This window comes from Lithobates pipiens, unplaced genomic scaffold (assembly GCF_037356315.1).
Source record: "Lithobates pipiens isolate NorthernLeopardFrog02 unplaced genomic scaffold, aLitPip1_a1.2 Scaffold_8, whole genome shotgun sequence".
NCBI classification, from domain to species: domain Eukaryota; kingdom Metazoa; phylum Chordata; class Amphibia; order Anura; family Ranidae; genus Lithobates; species Lithobates pipiens.
The window spans coordinates 417,825,260-417,846,325 of NW_027507903.1; the positions used below are offsets into that span (position 1 = coordinate 417,825,260).

At 47.0% G+C, this 21,066-nt stretch overlaps 1 protein-coding gene across 1 annotated transcript in view; it reads right to left on the reverse strand.

The window, feature by feature from the left end:
- Window positions 1-20,695, reverse strand: part of LOC143964469 (START domain-containing protein 10-like) — a 204,790-nt gene extending 184,095 nt beyond the window's left edge. Inside the window, exon 1 of the mRNA XM_077474244.1 lies at window positions 19,993-20,695. Within this exon, the coding sequence (XP_077330370.1) occupies window positions 19,993-20,139 (147 nt within the window). The 5' untranslated portion in view covers window positions 20,140-20,695. The remainder of the gene's footprint in view (window positions 1-19,992) is intronic.
- Window positions 20,696-21,066: the final 371 nt, after the last annotated feature.

The window sequence follows — 21,066 nt, forward strand, 5'->3', positions numbered from 1 at the left end:
AAAAAAAAAAAAAAAAAAAGGTGCACTTATTTCTTTCTACGGGAGCCTACAAAGTATTGTACCAGTGATCAGTGGATCATGGGTGCAATGTCAGGCTCCTGCAGACTCTTTCCCTAGCTTCCTGCCAATATGAAAGCTGGAGGATGTATGAATGGACTACAAGTACACTGATCAGCACTCGCCTAGCCTATTAAAACTACAAGGCCATCTGCCGCAGTAGATGATGGGACTTGTAGTTTATTCATTCACAGATCACTGTGAATTAATGACATGGCTGTGCATCATAAAGGTGTAGCACATAACCACAGTCAGTGTGAATAGGGGAATCCCTTCCACTGCGCTATTGTATTCTGACAGCGGGAGGTTTCTTGTGGCTATAGCTGCCAGCAATGATCAAAATGGAAAAATAAACTTGACAGGCTGGTTGTACTGAAGTCGATTGTTAGATCAACTTCAATACAACCAGCTTGCCCATACATAGATTGAAATTCAGCAAATTCCTGCTGAAGAAAACAAATTTTGATCAGTCTACCAGATTTTGCATTTACCAATTTTGGTAAACCAATCGCTTTTGCGCTAGGGTGACAATGCTGTTTTGCCATAGACACAGTATGGTTAGTAGGGTTGCCACCTCATCCCTTTAAACCTAAACACGTATTAATTACACAGGTTCTGTGACTGATTAAGGTGGTAATTAAACTCACTTGGTACCTTATCTGCATTAAATTATCCTCAGAACTTGCTCTGTGGGTATCACTCTCCCCACCCCAGAAGATGTCAAATCTGTTTTTATTATATAGAAATTATTACACGATTTGTTCGGAGACAAGATGATACATGTCCAAGATGTGGCAGAACGGGGGTGGGGGGAGATCTTATCCACATGTTTTGGAGATGCCCCAAACTATTTTGTTACTGGAGGGAGGTGGTGGCTACTATTGTCCAGGTGTTTGGAGTGTACATGGATGTGGACCCCATTTTGTGTCTCCTGGGGTGGATAGAGGGTGAGGGGAGACCCAAGGGTACCTACTTAGCAATTCTTAGATGCCTCTTCCAGGCCAGGAAACTTATTGCCCAGAGGTGGCAGGCACCGGCCCCTCCGTCCAGTAGGGAATGGAAACAGAATATGGAGATGGCAATAATTAGGGAAAAGGACACAATACATCAAGCGGGGTAGCCTCAACAAGTTTGAGGGGATTTGGAAAATGTGGAATGAAAAAAAAAAGGAAAAGTGGAAGAACAAAAGATATGGGATTAGGGATAAGTACCTTGTTAAGTGATGAACAAAGAGGCGAATAGTGGATGAAATGGATGTATGGAAGAGAGGCATGCTAGGTTAGTAGAATGGGTGCAATAGGGAGGAAGATATGTAAAAGGTGCACGAGGTGTAAATAATAAATAAATTGCTTAAGAAGAGGGAGTGCATACGTTCCCTACACAATTTTTGCTGTTAAATATTGTAAAAAGAAGCATGATATACATGTGTTTTTTTGTACTTGTGAAAACAAAATAAAAGATATAAAAGTAAAAAAAAAAAAAAAAAAAAAAAAAAAAAAAAATTATCCTCAGAACCTGTGTAATTCATATGTGTTTGGCAGGGCCGTCTTTAATACTGATTGGACCTTGGGCAAACATTTTCTTGGGCCCCCCCCCCACCCCCATGCAATTTCGCTCTCCACCTGCTCTGAGACATACAATAAATAGCAGTTAGACTCAAAATCAGTTTACTGAATCAGATCAGGCAGTGATTGCGATCGGTTGCCAGAGGTTACAGTGCATCATTACTGACTGGTTGCTAGAGCTTAAACCCCCCCACCCCCCTCCCCACCAATTTGTTTACCTTTGCAGAACAGGCTGATGTTAGGCTTAATGGCCACAGTTGCAGGCAGGAATAAAATACATATGAATGCAGCCGATCCACAGCTATTTACATGCAAACACAGGGTCTGGAGGCGAGTCATCTGCAGACAACAATGGGGCAAAGATGGGAAGCAATAGTAGCAGCACTTCATACTGAGATATCGGGACACAGGATGGGACTAAAACTTCAAGGGAATCTTTGGGCCCCAAACAATGATGGGGCCCCAGGGCCTTTGCCCTGCCTTAAAGACGGCCCTGGTGTTTGGGTATAAAGGGAGGAGGTGACAACCCTAATGGTTAGTAAAAGTTGTCTCCCTAGGCCAAAAAGTGAATTACAGCCAGGTAATGGAAAGAAAAGAAAAGAAAACTTGTAGGTGCGACTAGGCTTTTTCCCTTTCCGAAAAAAAGTAACATGCAGTCCCTAATGTAAATGCGGTGCAGCCACATAGGAAAGAATGCAATTTCTGCTTGAAATGCATTTTCATGCAGCAAAATACATGAAATGGAAGCTTTACTATGCAATATAAAAACTGTCATTTCCAACGGCCTTTCTAAAAAAGCTAGTTGTCTAAGCTAGCAGTCATGTTGACCCAGTGCCTTTTAGCAATTTACTGCAATGGAACAAAGTTCACTTGCTACAGGCTTGTTCTAGGTCAGTGACGCAACCAGCCACTGCAACCAGAAAACTAGCATTTGCAGAAGGAGATCAGTAATGACAACCTGCATTATCACAAATGTCTTTCATCCAGTATGGAGACACTATGATGGTCTAGCATTAGTAAATTCAGCCCATGGAGAAGCGTGAACAAGCACGATCATAGCCAGTGAACTTATGAATCTATGACTGTGATGGATAATAATGACCGATATTCACTTAATGGCACAATAATGTGCCATGATAACAGCACTCTGTGGTATTGAGGTTAAATAGCTAGCAACATTGCACAGTGAAAATGGGGACCATCGTACCCCCGTAATGCTTTCCTATGACAGTTTTATCTGATAACATACTGCAACTCTACCCTTTTGACTTTGAAAAAGAGATAAGCAGGGAGGATGGTAGAGCATGCACAGTATCTCCAGAGCCTGGGAATGGCGTGAACGCATTTCGCTTGAATCACCAAGAGTTTGTGGATATCTACATTGGTTAATTTTTTCGGATATGGATTGAACTAGGTTTCTTCCGTCAACAAACATGTATTCAGTGAAGTTTTGAAAAGCCTGAACTACCATCTTATTCAGGATTATTGAATTAATCATCACTGAAGACGGAATTAGCCCTGGGAACATGTATGTACAGTATCTCACAAAAGTACACCACTCACATTTTTTGTAAATATTTTATTATATCTTTTCATGCGACAACACTGAAAAAATTACACTTTGCGTCAATGTAAAGTAGTGAGAGTGTACAGCTTGTATAACAGTGTAAATTTGCTGTCCCCTCAAAATAACAAAACACAGCCATTAATGTCTAAACTGCTGGCAACAAAAGTGAGCACACACACCTAAGTGAAAATGTCCAAATTGGGCTGAATTAGACATTTTCCGCACCTGGTGTCATGTGTTAAATCGGTCTCACTCTCTCATACTGGTCACTGGAAGTTTAACATGGCACCTCATGGCAAAGAACTCTGAGTATCAAAAAAGGTAGAAGAATTGTTGCTGTATTTAAAGATGGCCTAGGCAAAGGATGGCGAATCTTGGCACCCCAGGTGTTTTGGAACTACATTTCCCATGATGCTCATGCACTCTGCAATGTAGATAAACATGGTAAATTTAGTTCCAAAACATATGGGGTGCCAAGGTTTGCCATTACTGGCCTAGGCTATAAGAAGATTGCCAAGACCCTGAAACTTAGCTGCAGCACGTGGCCAAGGCCATACAGCGGTTTACCAGGACAGGTTCCACTCAGAACAGGCCTCGCCATGGTTGACCAAAGAAGTTGAGTGCAAGTGCTCAGCATCATATCCAGAGGTTGTTTTTGGGAAATAGACGTATGAGTGCAGAGGTTGAAGGGGTGGGTAGTCAGCCTGTCAGTGCTTAGACCATATGTCGCACACTGCATCAAATTGATCTGCATGGCTGTCGTCCCAGAAGGAAGCCTCTTCCAAAGATGATGCACAAGTCGGCCCACAAACAGTTTGCTGAAGACAAGCAGACTAAGGACATGGATTACTGGAACCGTGTCCTGTGGTTTGATGAGACCAAGATACGCTTGACACCATCTGAACCAAATAAGTTTGTGTGGCAGCAACCAGGTGAGGAGTACAAAGACAAGTGTGTCTTGCCTACAGTCAAGCATGGTGGTGGGAGTGTCATGGTCTGGCGCTGAATAAGTGCTGCCGACACTGGGGAGCTACAGTTCATTGAGGGAACCATGAATGCCAACATGTACTTGTACTTACTGAAGCCGGAGCATGAGCCCCTCCCTTCGGAGACTGGGCCGCAAGGCGGTATACCAACATTATAACGACCCCAAAAAACACCTCCAAGACAACCACTGCCTTGCTAAAAGTGATGGACTGGACAAGCATTTCTCTAGACCTAAACCCTATTAAGCATCTGTGGGGCATCTGCAAACAAAGCGGAGGAGTTGAAGGTCTCTAACATCCACAAGCTCAGTGATGTCATCATGGAGGAGTGAAAGAGGATTCCAGTGGCTACCTGTGAAGCTCTGGTGAACTCCATGCCCAAGAGGGTTAAGGCAGTGCTGGAAAATAATGGTGGCCACACAAAATATTGACACTTTGGGCCCAGTTTGGACATTTTACTTAGGGGTGTACTCACTTTTGTTTGCCAGAGGTTTAGACATTATTGGCTGTGTGTTGAGTTATTTTGAGGGGACAGCAAGTTTACACTGTTATACACTCACTACTTTACATTGTAGCAAAGTGTCATTTCTTCAGTGTTGTCACCAAGGATGAGCTCTGGCATGTTTGCACAGCCCACCAGGAAGTCGGCACTGCGCTGATCACAGGCAGTGAGACATTTCACGATTTCTGCAGCCACGCATTGGGACAATGTCTTACTGCCTGTAATTAGCACAGCACCGACTTCCTGGCGGGCTCTGCACATGGGCTGTGCGAACACGCCGGAGCTCATCCTTAGTTGTCACATTTAAAAAAATCATATAATAAAATAGTTACAAAAACTTGGTATACTCACTTGTGAGATACTGTGCAATAAAATGGGATTTTTATATACAGCTTACCTGTAAAATCCTTTTCTTGAGAGTACATCACGGGACACAGGAGCTTCATTACATAGTGATTATATAGGCACCTCTGGTGATTGGACACTGGTTGACCCTAATTAAAGGAGAATTCCTCCCCTATATAACCCCTCCCATTTGGGAGGCACCTCAGTTTTGTAGCAAAGCAATAAGAAACCACGTAAAACCCAAGAGGGGCGGGAGCCCTGTGTCCCGTGATGTACTCTCAAGAAAAGGATTTTACAGGTAAGCTGTATATAAAAATCCCATTTTCTTGATCATACATCACAGGACACAGGAGCTTCATTACATAGTGGGATTTCCCATAGCAATGCTCAGATTGAGGGGGAGGGAGACACAGATCATAAATATAGACCGCCAGGGACCTGAGGACCTAAACTGCAGCCTGCAGTACACTGCGCCCGAAGGCGATATCCTCTTGCCCTCTGACATCCACCTGATAGAATCTGGTGAATGTGTGGACTGATGACCAAGTCGCAGCCTTACAGATCTGAGCCAGGGAGGCCTGGTGATGCACTGCCCAAGAAGCACTAACAGCCCTAGTAGAGTGCGCTTTCACCTGAAAAGGAGGAATCTTCCCCTTTAAGCCATAGGCCTGAGAAATAACTTGTCTGATCCACCTTGAGAGAGTGGGCTTTGACGCTGCCTGGCCCTTTCTAGGGCCTTCCGGCAGAATAAATAAACAATCAGTTTTCCTTATCTGAGAAGTTGCTTGAAGATAAACACTGATTGCTCTAACCACATCCAAAGTGTGTAAAGACTCTTCCTCTGTGGACTGAGGGTCCGGAAAAAAGGATGGTAGGATTACATCCTGGTTCAAATGGAAACCCGAAACCACCTTAGGTAGAAAGGACCTGTTGGGACGCATGACCACCCGGTCCTTATGGATAATTAAATACGGCTCTTTACTGGAAAGAGCTGCCAACTCTGATACTCTTCTAGCCATAGATACGGCTACTAAGAAGACCAGCTTTTTAGTCAGGAGAGCTAAAGAAGCCAGATGCAAAGGTTCAAATGGTTGCCCCTGTAAGGCCGAGAGAACCAAATTCAGATCCCATGGGCATACCGGAGGTTTAACTGGCGGTTTTGTCCGCATAGCCCCCTGGATAAAAGCCCGTACCAGGGAATAGTGATGGCCGAACGGTTCGCCCGGCGGTCGTTTCGCGGCGAATTTCCGACATTCGCGGTCCGCACGTTCGAACGCCTTTTTCCGTCGTTCGCCGCGGCGGACTTACGTGTTTAATGTATACAAGAACTTTAACCTTTGGTGACACGTTTATCATGTGATACAGGACAGCCAATTGAGACATGACAGCACATGGACACTTGTACATTCCCCCTAACCTATAAATACACCCGATCCGGTGGCCATTTTACATTCTTTCTTCTGTTACGATAGGGACAGGTTCCTGTGTGGAGTAGGGAGAGATAAACCACTAGCTATTTGGTACACAAAAGTTCTTTTCAGGACTGGTATAGGTGTTAGGTGTTGATAGGTTTGCTGTGCTGCTGATTCTTGCAGCAGCCTGAGTGTCTTTTGTTAGTTTAGAGAAAGGGAAAGGACGGTGTATGCTACAGGGACAGCCAGATTAGTCTTTCATCATCATCATCATCATCATCATCATTAGCTGTTACTATCAAGGTCCACAAAAGAGCTGTTCCAGTAACCACTAATCGTTCTCTTTTTTTGCCAATTTGTATAGGGACAGGAAGGAAGCAGTGTTGTCAGGCAGTGAGGGTAATTTTAAAGACTTGCTGTTATTATTAGTTCCACAAAGGTTCTTTTCAGGACTGGTATCAGTGGTACAGTAATAGGCTTGTACATGTATAATATTCTTTCTTCCAAATATAGAAAGGATATTATACTTGACTGCTGCCCTTCTGCTGCAGTCTGCTAAACATTCACAACTCACTTGTTCCACAAAAGTTCTTATAAGGACTGGTAACTTGGTATAGGGTGCTACGGTACATAGGCTTGAGTGCGGTACAGTCTGCTGTTCTGTAAGGACCGCTATCGGTCCACAATAGATAGGGTTGACGTGCACCACTGCTGACCGCTCACCTATACTGCAGCAGTCCTTCAGCGGTATAGGGACTGACGTACAGTCTGCTAATCACTAACACACAACCTGCTTGTTCCACAAAAGTTCTTATAAGGACTGGTAACTTGGTATAGGGTGCTACGGTACATAGGCTTGAGTGCGGTACAGTCTGCTGTTCTGTAAGGACCGCTATCGGTCCACAATAGATAGGGTTGACGTGCACCACTGCTGACCGCTGCCCTATACTGCAGCAGTCCTTCAGCGGTATAGGGACTGACGTACAGTCTGCTAAACACTAATACACAACCTGCTTGGTCCACAAAAGTTCTTATAAGGACTGGTAACTTGGTATAGGGTGCTACGGTACATAGGCTTGAGTGCGGTACAGTCTGCTGTTCTGTAAGGACCGCTATCGGTCCACAATAGATAGGGTTGACGTGCACCACTGCTGACCGCTGCCCTATACTGCAGCAGTCCTTCAGCGGTATAGGGACTGACGTACAGTCTGCTAAACACTAATACACAACCTGCTTGGTCCACAAAAGTTCTTATAAGGACTGGTAACTTGGTATAGGGTGCTACGGTACATAGGCTTGAGTGCGGTACAGTCTGCTGTTCTGTAAGGACCGCTATCGGTCCACAATAGATAGGGTTGACGTGCACCACTGCTGACCGCTGCCCTATACTGCAGCAGTCCTTCATCGGTATAGGGACTAAGAGTTTTGTCACAGGGTCATTTAAAAAATGACAGGCAGAGGAAGAGGCAGGCCCTTCCGCAGGGGTGGTAGGGGTAGGGCAGGAGCAACAGGCTTGAGCCAAAGTGGGAAGTTGCAGAAGGTGCGTTCAATTACTTTAAAGGATGCACCAGACTTGGTTGAGTGGCTCGCTCAGCCTTACTCTTCTGCACCCTCCTCATCCTCTCGATCTGCACCCTCTTCTTCACTCTCTGCTATGTGCACCCCCAAAGACACTACCACCAACAACACGACCACCACCACCACCACCACATACCTTCCGCTTGAGTCACTGGAATTATTTTCCGATCCATATCAAGAGGACATTTCTGATGCGCAGCCACTCTTGGTATTGGATCAGGAAGAGGAGGTAGCAACAAGCGCTACTCAGCAGTCTGACGCCAGTACCCAGATCAGCCCAAGGAGGAGGTTGGTCCCCGGTGTTGCTGCCTACTCCGAGATCTCTACTTATAGCGGTGGGGAAGGTGACGTTGATGATGACGTGTCTAGTGATGTCACGTGGGTGCCCACAAGAGAGGAAGAGGAGGGGAGTTCAGAGGGAGATATGGACCAGCAGATAGGGAGGAGAAGCAGCAATGACTTACATTGCACAGCAGGGACAAAGCAGACTGCAAATGTATCAGGAGCGAGTCATCGACCATGTACGGTCACATCTGGCGCTCCCAGGACACCGGCACATGGCTCCGCAGTGTGGGCTTTTTTTAACGTGTCCGCTGCTGACAATAGCGTTGCCATCTGCAATCTTTGCAGTCAACGCGTTAGTCGCGGTAAGCCCAATACTCACCTAGGGACGACCGCCTTAAGAAGGCACATGAGCAGCCATCACCGAGCCCAGTGGGAGCAACGGAACACACAAAGCCACACTGCAGGCTCTCACCGTCCAGCCTCGTCTTCTACTTCTCCTTCTCCTCTCTCCTCACAATTGTCCTCCACTCCACCTTCCATCACGCCAAGCTCACATTTTTCTGCAAAAAGGCAGGCTTCCGTGGGCCTAATGTTTGAGCGTAAAAAAATGATGACGCCGGATAACCCTCTTGCCCAACGGTTGGCGGCTGGCTTGTCAGAACTCATAGCCCGCCAACTACTGCCATATAAACTGGTGGACTCGGAGGCCTTTCGCAAATTTGTGGCCATTGGAACACCACAATGGAAGGTCCCAGGAAGGAAGTATTTCTCAGAGAAGGGCATCCCAGAGCTATATGGCCATGTTCAGCGGCAAGTGAATGTATCTCTGGCACACAGTGTCGGTGCCAAGATACATCTGACCACAGACACGTGGTCTAGCAAACACGGGCAGGGAAGGTATATCAGTTTTACTGCCCACTGGGTGAACCTTCTGACGGCCGTCAAGCATGTAACCCGTGGCACCCGTGTAGATTTGGTTTTACCGCCACGGATTGCATGCAGGCCTGACTCTTCTTCTCCTCCTCCTACTCCATCCTCCTCCCTCTCCTCCTCAGCTGCCTCCTCCTTTTCCGCTGCTAGCGTCTCTTCCGCTGCACCGCCCAAGCTCCCCAGAACCTATTCCACATGCCAGGTGAGATGTTGCCATGCCGTGCTGCGTCTGTTGTGCCTGGAAGCAAAGAGCCACACTGGCCCGGCACTCCTTTCAGCTTTGCGTTCACAGGCAGATGAGTGGCTAACACCGCTCAATTTGACAGTTGGTAAAGTGGTGTGTGACAACGGTGCCAATCTGCTTAGCGCATTGAAACAGGGCAAAATCACGCACGTGCCGTGCATGGCACACGTCTTAAACTTGGTCGTGCAGCGATTCCTTGTCAAATACCCTGGGGTCCAGGACATCTTGCGGCAGGCAAGGAAAATCTCGGCCCATTTCAGAAGATCTTACACGGCCATGGCTCGCCTTGCTGACATTCAGCGGCGACACCATCTGCCGGTCAGACGTCTTATTTGCGATTGCCCGACGCGATGGAACTCAACCTTCTATATGCTTGATAGGCTGCTCCAGCAGAAACGTGCAGTTAACGTCTACCTGTATGAACTCTGCGAAAGAAACGGTTCTGGGGAGCTGGGTTTTTTTTCACCGCGCCAGTGGCTGCTCATGCGCGACACATGCAGACTTCTGCGGCCATTTGAGGAGATCACCAAACTGGTCAGTCGCAGCCATGGCGCCATCAGTGACATGGTACCTTATGCCTTCTTTCTGGAGCGTGCATTGCGTCGTGTCATTGATCAGGCTGTCGAGGAGCAGGAGCGGGAAGATGAGGAAGTCGCAATGCTGGATGAATTCCCAGGGGGGGCTACTCTATCTGAGACAAGTCAACAACAGGAGTCTGATGAGGAGTCAGAGGAGGATGGTGCCGGGGCGGATGAGCAGGAGCAAGAAGAGCATGCTTTAAACCTTTCTGGGATCCCTGTTGTGCGAGGATGGGGAGAGGAGAATGAAGAGGACGACATTATCCTGGATGATGAGCAGGAGCCAGGCCACCACACCGCTTCCACTTTAGTGCAAATGGGGGCCTTCATGCTCCAGTGTTTTAATAGGGACCCCCGTATAAAAAGCATGAGGGTCAAGGACCAGTACTGGGTGGCAACGTACTTAGACCCCCGGTACAAACACAAAATGGCGGAAATGTTACCGCCGTCGCAGAGGGCTGTCAGAATGCAGCACTTCCAGGCCTTGCTTCGAGAAATGCTGCATTCTGCTTTTGCGTGCGCTGGCAGAGGAGCAATTCCCACTCCCAGAGAAGGATTTGCGGGTACCAATCCAACAGCGCCTGCAAGAAGAGGCCGGTTTGAAGATGTGTTGGTGACTTCGGATATGAGGTCATTCTTTCAGCCGACCCATCGACAGGTGTCATCCGGATCCAGCATCAGGGAACGCCTAGACCGTCAGGTGTCCGACTACATTGGGTTAACGGCCGATGTGGACGCTCTGAGGAGTGATGAACCCCTAGACTACTGGGTGGGCAGGCTTGACCTCTGGCCAGAGCTTGCCCAATTTGCAATCGAACTGTTGGCTTGCCCCTCATCCAGTGTCCTGTCCGAAAGGACGTTCAGCGCAGCAGGGGGGATTGTGACCGATAAGCGTACTCGCCTAGCTCACCACAGTGTTAACTACCTCACATTTCTAAAAATGAATGAGGCATGGATCTCGGAGGAATTCAACACATGTGACCAGTAGACCATGTATATGTCTATAAACTATTTTTTTAATCAAGCACACAGACCTTCTTAATTCATTTGGCTCACTTCCTTGACCCAAAAAAGCACACCGTACTATATGCCCCTACCCTCCTCTTTGAAGAGGTTGAGCGGTGTCATATTTCTACTGGGGCTGCTTATGATATCCCTGTGCTGTGCTGACTTCCTCCTGGGGGTTCTTATTATGAAGGGATCACACTATCCCTGTGCTGTGCTGACTTCCTCCTGGGGGTTCTTATTATGAGGGGATCACACCATCCCTGTGCTGTGCTGACTTCCTCCTGGGGCTGCTTACGGTGCTGCTGTCAGTGCTGTATGTCACGGTGCTGCTGTCAGCGCTGTATGTCACGGTGCTGCTGTCAGCGCTGTATGTCACGGTGCTGCTGTCAGCGCTGTATGTCACGGTGCTGCTGTCAGCGCTGTATGTCACGGTGCTGCTGTCAGCGCTGTATGTCACGGTGCTGCTGTCAGCGCTGTATGTCACGGTGCTGCTGTCAGCGCTGTATGTCACGGTGCTGCTGTCAGCGCTGTATGTCACGGTGCTGCTGTCAGCGCTGTATGTCACGGTGCTGCTGTCAGCGCTGTATGTCACGGTGCTGCTGTCAGCGCTGTATGTCACGGTGCTGCTGTCAGCGCTGTATGTCACGGTGCTGCTGTCAGTGCTCTGTATTACGGTGCTGCTGTCAGATGCCTCTATCACGGTGCATGTGTCATTCCGGTATGTCACGCTGCTGGTGATCATCTCCTGCACCCTCTTCTTTGCCTACCCTGGTCCCTGACCTTCCCTCTCCTCCATTGCCTTCATTAGCTCCATAGTCCTGAATTGTTAGAACAATTTCCCAAATAAAATAAAAATGCTTGTAGTTATCGATCCCAAATTCACCTCATACATGTATTATGTCATTGTCCAGATGGTGGGACTACGTTTTACCCCCTAATAATTACCACGTGGCCGCAAATTCGACATGAAGGTTTGCAAAGTTCGCCTCCCATTGAAGTCAATGGGGCCCGCGGCGAACGTTCGGTTTCGCGAACGTTTGGGTCCGTTCGCATTTCGCGTTCGCGAAACGTCCCGTCGGAAGTTCGTCCATCACTACCAGGGAATGTGATGCAAGCGGTTTTTGAAAAAATACCGACAGGGCCGAAATCTGCACTTTGATAGTGCTTATGGCCAAATTCATTTCTAGGCCTGACTGGAGAAAGGCCAAGATTCTGTTAATGACATACCTTCTAGGATGCCATTTCCTGAGTTCACACCAGGAAACATATGTCCTCCAGATTTTGTAATAAATAAGCCTGGAGGCCGGCTTTCTGGCATTGACCAGAGTAGAAAGGACTGACCCCGAAAGGCCACGGCCTCTCAGAATGTGGGTCTCAGCAGCCAAACCGTCAAATTCAGACTGCGTAAAGCAGGATGGTAGATTGGACCCTGTGAGAGCAGATCTGGCCGGAGAGGGAGGGTCCATGGCCTGCCTACTGCCAACTTCATGATTTCTGCATACCATGGTCGCCTGGGCCAAGCCGAGGCCACCAAAAGGACCGACTTTGTCTCCCTCTTGACCCTTCCCAGGAACCGCGACAGCAGCGGGCTCGGGGGGAAGGCATAGATCAGATTGTACTGATCCCAGGGAACCGTCAGAGCATCTGACCCCTGAGCAAGTGCATCTCTTGTCCTTGACACAAACTTGTCCAGTTTCCTGTTGAACCTGGACGCAAACAGATCTACGTCTGGGGTACCCCACTTGTGACATATGTTCTGAAACACATCGGGGTGCAGAGCCCATTCTCCTGGGCACAACTGCTGGCGGCTGAGAAATCCGCCTGCCAATTCTCCACTCCTGGGATGAAGACTGCAGAAAGACACAGAACATGCTTTTCTGCCCAGACAAGTATGCGATTCACCTCCTTTTGGGCCACCAGACTTCTGGTACCGCCCTGGTGATTGATGTAAGCCACTGCGGTGGCATTGTCGGACTGAACCTGAACCGGGAAACCTCGCAGTCTGTAAGACCACTCTATGAGTGCCATGTAAACTGCCCGAATCTCCAAGATATTTATGGGCAGTAGACTTTCAGTCGCAGACCATTTCCCTGCGAGCACGTTCCCTCCAATACAGCTCCCCAGCCTGTCAGGCTGGCATCTGTTGTGATAATCTTCCATGAGAGAGGAAGAAAAGTTTTGCCCTTCAGCAAATTCTTGGTTTGTAACCACCAGACAAGACTTTTGCGTGTCCCGGGGGATAGACGCATAGGAAGATCCAGAGATTGGGGCTTCCTGTTCCAAGCCGCAAGGATGCATCCTTGCAAAGGCCTTGAGTGGAACTGGGCGAATGGGACGGCCTCGAAAGAGGCGACCATCTTCCCTAATAGTCTCATGCACAACCGAATGGAGGAAGATCTTCTGCCCAGAATTAGGCGCACCAGATCTCCAATGGCCAAGGCCCTTAGCCTTGGAAGAAACACCCTGCCTTGAGCGGTGTCGATAATCATACCTAGGTATTCCAACCTGGTAGTCGGTTGTAGGGACGACTTTTCTAGGTTTATAATCAAACCTAGGCGTTCTAGCGTTTTGGTGACGCTGCGACTTAGGAACGCTGCAGTTTTCTCCATGAGAAGCAAGTCGTCTAGATAAGCCATGACGGCTATGCCCTGAGCTCTTAAGATTGCTAAGAGAGGGTCCAGAATCTTTGTGAAGACTCGAGGGGCTGTAGCAAGCCCGAACGGCAAGGCCACAAATTGAAAATGGCGCCGCTCTACCGCGAACCTTAGAAATTTTTGGTGTGCGGGAAAAATTGGCACATGGAGATATGCATCCTTGATATCTATTGATGCCATGAATTCTCCCCCTTGCAGGGAGGAGACCACAGTGCAGATTGACTGCATTCGGAAGGTCTGGATGTGTAAGAACCGGTTTAGGTCCCTCAGATCCAGGATAGGTCTGACACTTCCATTTGGTTTTGGAACGGTGAAGAGATTTGAGTAAAACCCCGAACCCTGATCTTTCGGGCTCACTTCTACTATCACACCCTGGGATAGTAACTGATCTAAGGCCAGAAATAGCGGTTTTTGCTTTATTGGATCCCTGGGGATCCTTGACCTTAGGAAACGAGAAGGTGGAATCTCCTGAAACTCTAGCTTGTAGCCCAGAGATACTGAAGAGATCACCCACTTGTCCTGGATCTCTTCCCGCCAGGCGCCTGCAAACTGCAGGAGCCTTCCCCCCACTCTGCCGAGCGGGGGCGCCCCTTCACAAGGAAGTTTTTGGGGTCTGCTTGGCAGGCTTTCGCCCCCAAGTCTTTCTGTCCCTGGGCTCGGCCTTGAGCCTTTCTAGCAGAGGAGGACTGAGAAGGCCGTCGCCACTGTTTAGAGCTTGATGCTTTGGGAGAGAGAGCACGCCTGAATGGAGGACGCTTGCTCTTCTTGACTGGAAGGGGAGTAGATTTACCTCCTGAAATATTTTGGACGAATTTATCTAATTCTTCCCCAAACAAATGCTCCCCTTTAAACGGTAACCCAGTCAAATGCTTTTTGCATGACAGCTCAGCAGCCCAATTCTTTAGCCATAGGGCCCTTCGCATGTGAACCAACATGAGAGACAAACGTGATGCTTGTTGGACGGAATCCAAAATCGCATCAATTATGAAACACAGGATGTGAGGCAATTCTGCATAATTTCCTACTTCCTCACTGGGAAGGAGCCCAAGCATCTGTTTAACTTGTTCCTTGAGGAACTGACACAACCCCACGGCTGCGACTGTAGGTTGCACCACAGTGCCAGCCATGGAAAAGGAGGCTTTTAATAAGGTTTCCAGCTTTTTATCAGTTGGATCCTTGAATACCTGCGCATTATCCAAAGGACAAGTTAGGTTCTTATTCACACAAGAAACAGCCGCATCGACAGATGGGACCCCCCACTTCTTGGTGAAACTTTCCTCCACAGGATAATGCATGGAAAATCTTTTGGGAGGAGCAAACAGTTTATCTGTCCCCAATATGTCCCCAATCCTCATACATCAATTTATCCATTAAAGGATGAATTGGGAAGGAATAGGCAGTCTGTGGGGCTTTCCTGACTCCCAGGGAAGAAACAGAGGACGTAGCGACTTCAGCAGCAGGCATTTTGAATGTGGTACGCACCAATTCAGTATAATACTGCACCTGCTTTCTGAGTGCCTGGGAGGAGGGGACTATCTCCTCTTCCTCTGACTCGTCCGACTGCTCATGATCCCTATCCAAAGATAGGGATCCCTCCTCATTTTCAGAAGAACCATCCGAGAGAGGGATTTCAGCAGAGGGAGGGGAGCTACCCCTTTTCCTGCTATCTTTTAGGGAAGCAGAGATTAAATTCATGATTCTCCCTTCAAAACCCTCCAATGTAGCCCTAAGGGAGTCCTCAGTGACATAAACCGGGGCTGCGACATTAGGAGAGGCTGCAAAACCTGACAGGGGCACCGACTCGTCTTGAGAGGCTGGCTCCAGTCTTGCAGGGGGGGATGGTAATTTACAGGCACTTTTGGAACCCCTGGACCTAGGCGGTGACTTACCAGTGCTCTTATTACCTCCCCCTGAGACCCTCTTACGAGGAGACATAGTACTAGGCTACAAAGCAGAGGTACTAGTACAAGTGCGATCACTGTTGCGCTTAAAGTCTCACAATAATAAATATATGCTTAAACTGCACAACCTGATGCTGAGTAGGTGTATTAAGGTTTGCCTGGATCCAATCCCCACGGATGCTTACTGCCCACAGCTCCTGTGTCTCCAAATACAGTCCCCTGACGCTCTGGGCTTTAAAAACTGCCGCCTGGTGCCTGCGCAGTACAGCGCCGTGCACACTGACGTGCACGGCTCGCAACCACACCCCCCATTCCTCCATTAGGCCGGGAGCGCGCCCGGCGTGCGTGCACGCGCCCGAGGACCGCGGAATCCGGGGAGGAGAGGAGAACCCAAAATGGAGCAGCGTGGGACATCTGAACTGCGTGGGACCCCTGTTTACCTTATTTGTGGCAGGGACTGCAATGGAGACGCGAGTTAGCTGGAGAAACAGGCTTTCACTTGAGCGTGTGTATTGAAAGGCATGCAAGTATGCATCAGGCTGCTCTTACTCCCTCTAGTGGTGGAAACCAGGTAAGACATACAACTACTCACAATGAAGAAATCCATTCATATATTAAATATACAGGATGACTTCCCTTACCTGTCCCCGCTGCAGGAATTGCTAAACCAGACAAATTCCAGCCTTCACCCATCACGTCGGGTATTGTTAGCCAACCTTCAGGTATATCTGGGGCTCTTACTCGGAAGAACCTCCCACCTGGGCCATGTAGAAAGCTCTGCCAGAAACTTTCGTGCGCTCTGTATAAACAGTACACCAAGTCTGGTTTTCCCAGAGCCCAGTCTTCCAATGGAGAGGACTTACAGGCAAAACCTCGCTTCTTCGGCAGACGAGGCCCGGGTACCATACCATCTTGGGAGTCAAATATCGGCCCGAGGTATGGATCCGGTTTGTTGTAGCCCTTAGGCCCTCGCAGGGACCTGCATAGAGCTAAAGTTTTACGTGACCATCACCTAGACACTGGCGAAAAAACTGAGGTGCCTCCCAAATGGGAGGGGTTATATAGGGGAGGAATTCTCCTTAATTAGGGTCAACCAGTGTCCAATCACCAGAGGTGCCTATATAACCACTATGTAATGAAGCTCCTGTGTCCCGTGATGTATGATCAAGAAATATATATTATACACACACACACACAGTAAGTCAGCAATGTCCCAATTTTTCTGTAGTGTGGTAGGTAGTTAAAGTGGTTGTAAACTCTTACAAACCACTTTGACCTACAAGTAAGCCTAGATTAAGGCTTACCTGTAGGTCCAAGAAATATCTCCTAAACCTACACGGTTTAGGAGATATTTACAAAAAGACAGGCACCGGTGTCTACACCGCATGCGCCGTAGACAGCGGTGCTCAGGCGCACTGAGCATGCCACTGCTAATGGCGATATGCAGTTGGTGGCAACTCCCGTGCGCATGCGTGGGAGTGGCCGGAGCAGAGATACCCGGAAGATGGACGCTTCCTACTACAGGGGACAGCAGTGACATCACAGGCTCCTGTGTCAAGTAAGGGACACATAATGGACTACTATGCGATGTATAGTAGTCCATTATGCTTTACCTTTGCAGGGAAACAAAAAGGAAGTAAACCCATCAGGTTTTACTTCCTCTTTAAAAACTTTTTTTTTTTTTTTTAAGACCTCTTAATAAGCTTTTAATTGACTGTCAGGACCACAATACACACACATACAGTTGAATATGGGAAAAAAAAAATTGGGAGCATCCCATTAAAATGCAAGAAAAACACTCTTACAAAATGTGATCAGATATCCTCCTTGATAATAAAACCATCATATTGCTCCACATAAATTTGGAATACTTCCTTATTAAAAGGGATTTTTACTTTGACGGGTAAAAAACACGCAATGGTCAAAACAGGTGAGTCAGTGAGCTGTTTAAAGTTCATACTTTAAAGGTCCTGTTCACGCCTATGCAAATTAGATGTGGGTATTTTTCCGCATCCAATTTGCATAGCAGGAGAATGTGACTGGCTCCCTATGGAGCCGGTTCACATATCTCTGTTGCGGCTGCAGAGCGCACTGCACAAAAACGCTGTGCATCATTGGCTCCATTTCAGCGCCAAATTCAGGCATAGAATCGGCCCCGATTCATCCCTGAAACAGGGAACAGGGATGCACAGCGCACCTGTGCGATCCACAGCGGGTTATAGTGTGAACCCTGTCTGATGGGGTAAAAACACATGGGTGAGCTGTGGTTTACTGCCCTATCTGCTCCCCTTTAAGGTGCAAAGGCAGTGCGACACAGTGGGGCAAAAATAATCTCCCCGTTGGGTCAACGGAATAAGGCCTCTCCCCAAGCACAGGTTTGCAGCACAGTTATGTGAGTTTTAAGGGCTTAAAACAGACAGCGAGAAGGAAATATAACACATCACAGCCTGTCAAAGTGCCCTCTGAAAAGCAACCCATTGCAGGACGCTTTTCAGAGGGTGCCACACAGATAACCAAGCCCTTATGGTTTATTAACAGCAGCTAAAAAAAAAAAAAAAAAAAACACACACCACACCAGAGCACTGGCTACCAGGCAGTTAGGAAGCGATCCTGCCACCTCCTTGGTGTGTCCCAGAGCAGATTCTCTGGTCTACAGGAGTTTACACTCGTTTAGAAGTATTCACAGGCTCTAATCTGCCCCTGGATGCACTGAATTCTATTTTTGCTAAACTGAATGCACCAGAATGCAGGAAAACATACAGTGGCAGTTATTTACTAAAGGAAACTCTACTTTGCACTGAAAGTGCCCTTGGAAGTAAAGTCGCTGTAGATCCGAGGGGACATGCAAGGAAAATAATAAAAAAAAAAAAAAAAAAAAAAAAAAAAACAGCATTTGAGCTTGGATTGGATGATAAAAATCAGCAGAGCATCCACCCCTTATGCCGCGTACACACGACCGGACTTTGCTGGACTAGGTCCACACTAGGTCCGGACTTTCGGCGGAGTTCAGACGGACTTTCCAAATGAACGGACTTGGCCACACACACACACACCAAAGTCCGACAGATTTGAACGTGATGGCGTATGATCGGACTAGAATAAGGAAGCTCATAACCAGTAGCTGCCCTAGCGTCGGTTTTTGTCCGTCGGACTAGCATGCACATGAGCGGATTTCTCGGTCCGGCGGAGTTCAGGAAAATTTAAAACATGTTCCATTTCTAAAGCCCACCAGATGTTTGGCAAACAAAGGTCCGATGGAGCCCACACACACACGATCGAATTGTCCGATAGACTCGTTCCGTCGGACCTTTGCTGTCAAAAAGTCCAGTCGCGTGTACGTGGCATTAGATTTAAAGTGACTGCACTTCCAAGTGCACTTTTAGCGCACAGTGGATTTGTCTTTCGTAAATAACCCCCAGTGTGAATTACATGCCTGTAGGTCATTACCAGCGTAAATGAGGCGGAGGGGGGAAATAGTCTCCACTGCTCATTATTAGCCCAGCTTTATTTCAGAAAGTATAAAAACTTTATAAAATAATGTATACATTTATAGTAAAGCCACACTGATCAACCTATGATTCTTCAATTGCATATAAAAAAGGTTTACTAAAGCTCACAAAAAAAAAAAAAAAAAAAAAAAAAACCTCTTCAATCATTTTGAACTACTGAACAATTTATTTATTTTTTTACAATATTAGACATTACTTTAAAAGGATTGATCATAATACTTGTTTGGCACATATTGTGAGAAAGAACAAAATAAACGTACAACAGAAGAATGAATAATAAGCATTGATATCTATTGTTAGTCAGATCCCACTTACCGCGGATGGGATCAAACAATAAGGAGGGGGTTGACCAACAATATATCAAGGAACTTAGTGATAAATAATGAGCTATATCTGAAACCCATAATAAAAGGAAGGTTATATCAAACTCACCAGTACTATTAAAAAGGTTACATTCTTTTAGGTATTTAGAAGCTGTAGGATGAGATAGGCAGGCTTGCCATTTATTTTTAAAAAGCAAGTAGTGGAGTAATTTTTATATGCTAGTAATTCGATTTGAGCTTGAAGGTTTAATCTAGAGATTACATTCAAAAGATCGGTTGAACTGATCAATTTTCTAAAAAGGCAAACTAACATGCAACGTTTAAAGGGGGTCTCTGTTCTTAGACCCCTCCATAAAGTAACATGAAGGGGGTCTCTCTTTTTTTTTTAATGCTCCCCAATTTTAGACTCTACAAGCAGTACTTCTAATAAAGAAAGTTTTTGGAGTTCTCTTGCAAAGTGGCACAAGAATTGGGGAGCAGAGTTACCATATATGGCATACTAAAGCAGGGGTACCCCATTACAATAAAGGGAATGACTATGAACATACCTTGAGTTTCTTCACAGTCTTGATGCTGTCTTGCTCCTGGCTCCAAACCGTCACTCCCCCCTTGTTGTATTGGCACTGCCAGCCGTCGTTAATCTCACATTGCTCCCGGAAAGTGTTAAAGTCTGCATCGTCTGGAATATGCACCATTCTTCCTGTGTTCCAAAACACAAGATGACTGTATCCCCAAGTGACAAGTTAACTCTGCCTTGCTTTCAGGTCACTGCACATGAGTGCAATCCTTTTTTTTTATTTTTTTTAAAGTTGACCAAGTGGTACAGTTCCCTTTTGTCTTATGCTTTGCAGATGAAAATTCTCTGTTTTTCCATGTCTAGGTTTTTTTTTTATTATCTTTTGTGTTTAATTGCTGCTTGCTTCTTAATCAGTTTCCAAGGTTGTTCTCAGTATCTATATGTGTTTCTTTCAGAGGTCAGTGATCCAAGCAATGAACAGGGCACCGGCTGTGCACCCCACCAGGTAGGTTTTGCAATAAGCTCTGCTGACTTGTCTCCGGTTTCCTCTACCTAAGCTTGCAAGGTCCTTTATTATTTAAAAGGTAACATCATACAGGTGTCTTGGATTCCTCACCCAGCCCATTACTTCCACTCCCTCCTCTTTCTTCCTGAGCATCCTCCTCTCTCTCCCTGCCTAAGCTCCATCTGTCTGACTGCTGCAGCTACTGATTCAGCTGATCCCTAGCTAGCCTCATCATCAAGACCATTAAACATGCCTGGGAATATAGGTGCAAGTGTGCATTTCAGGCTGGTAGCAGTGAGAGATGTGTGCATTGCAGTATAGTCAAACTTTCCTTGTACTGCACTGCCACTGCAGAGGAACATTCAGGATTTTTTTTTAGCAAAGCAGAGCCACAGATAGAGATTCTGGAAGCTTGGATTTGTTCACAGTAACTTGAAGATCCATCAGGAATTCAATCCATAGGTCAAAGCAGGCTTTAAGAAGCTTGTGCCCTCACTGAATAATGCAATAACAAACTGACAGGTAGACAGTATATCATTCTCTCCCTGCAGAATACTGCAAAGTATTGCTGCAGAGAGCTATGTACGCGTGAGATGCACC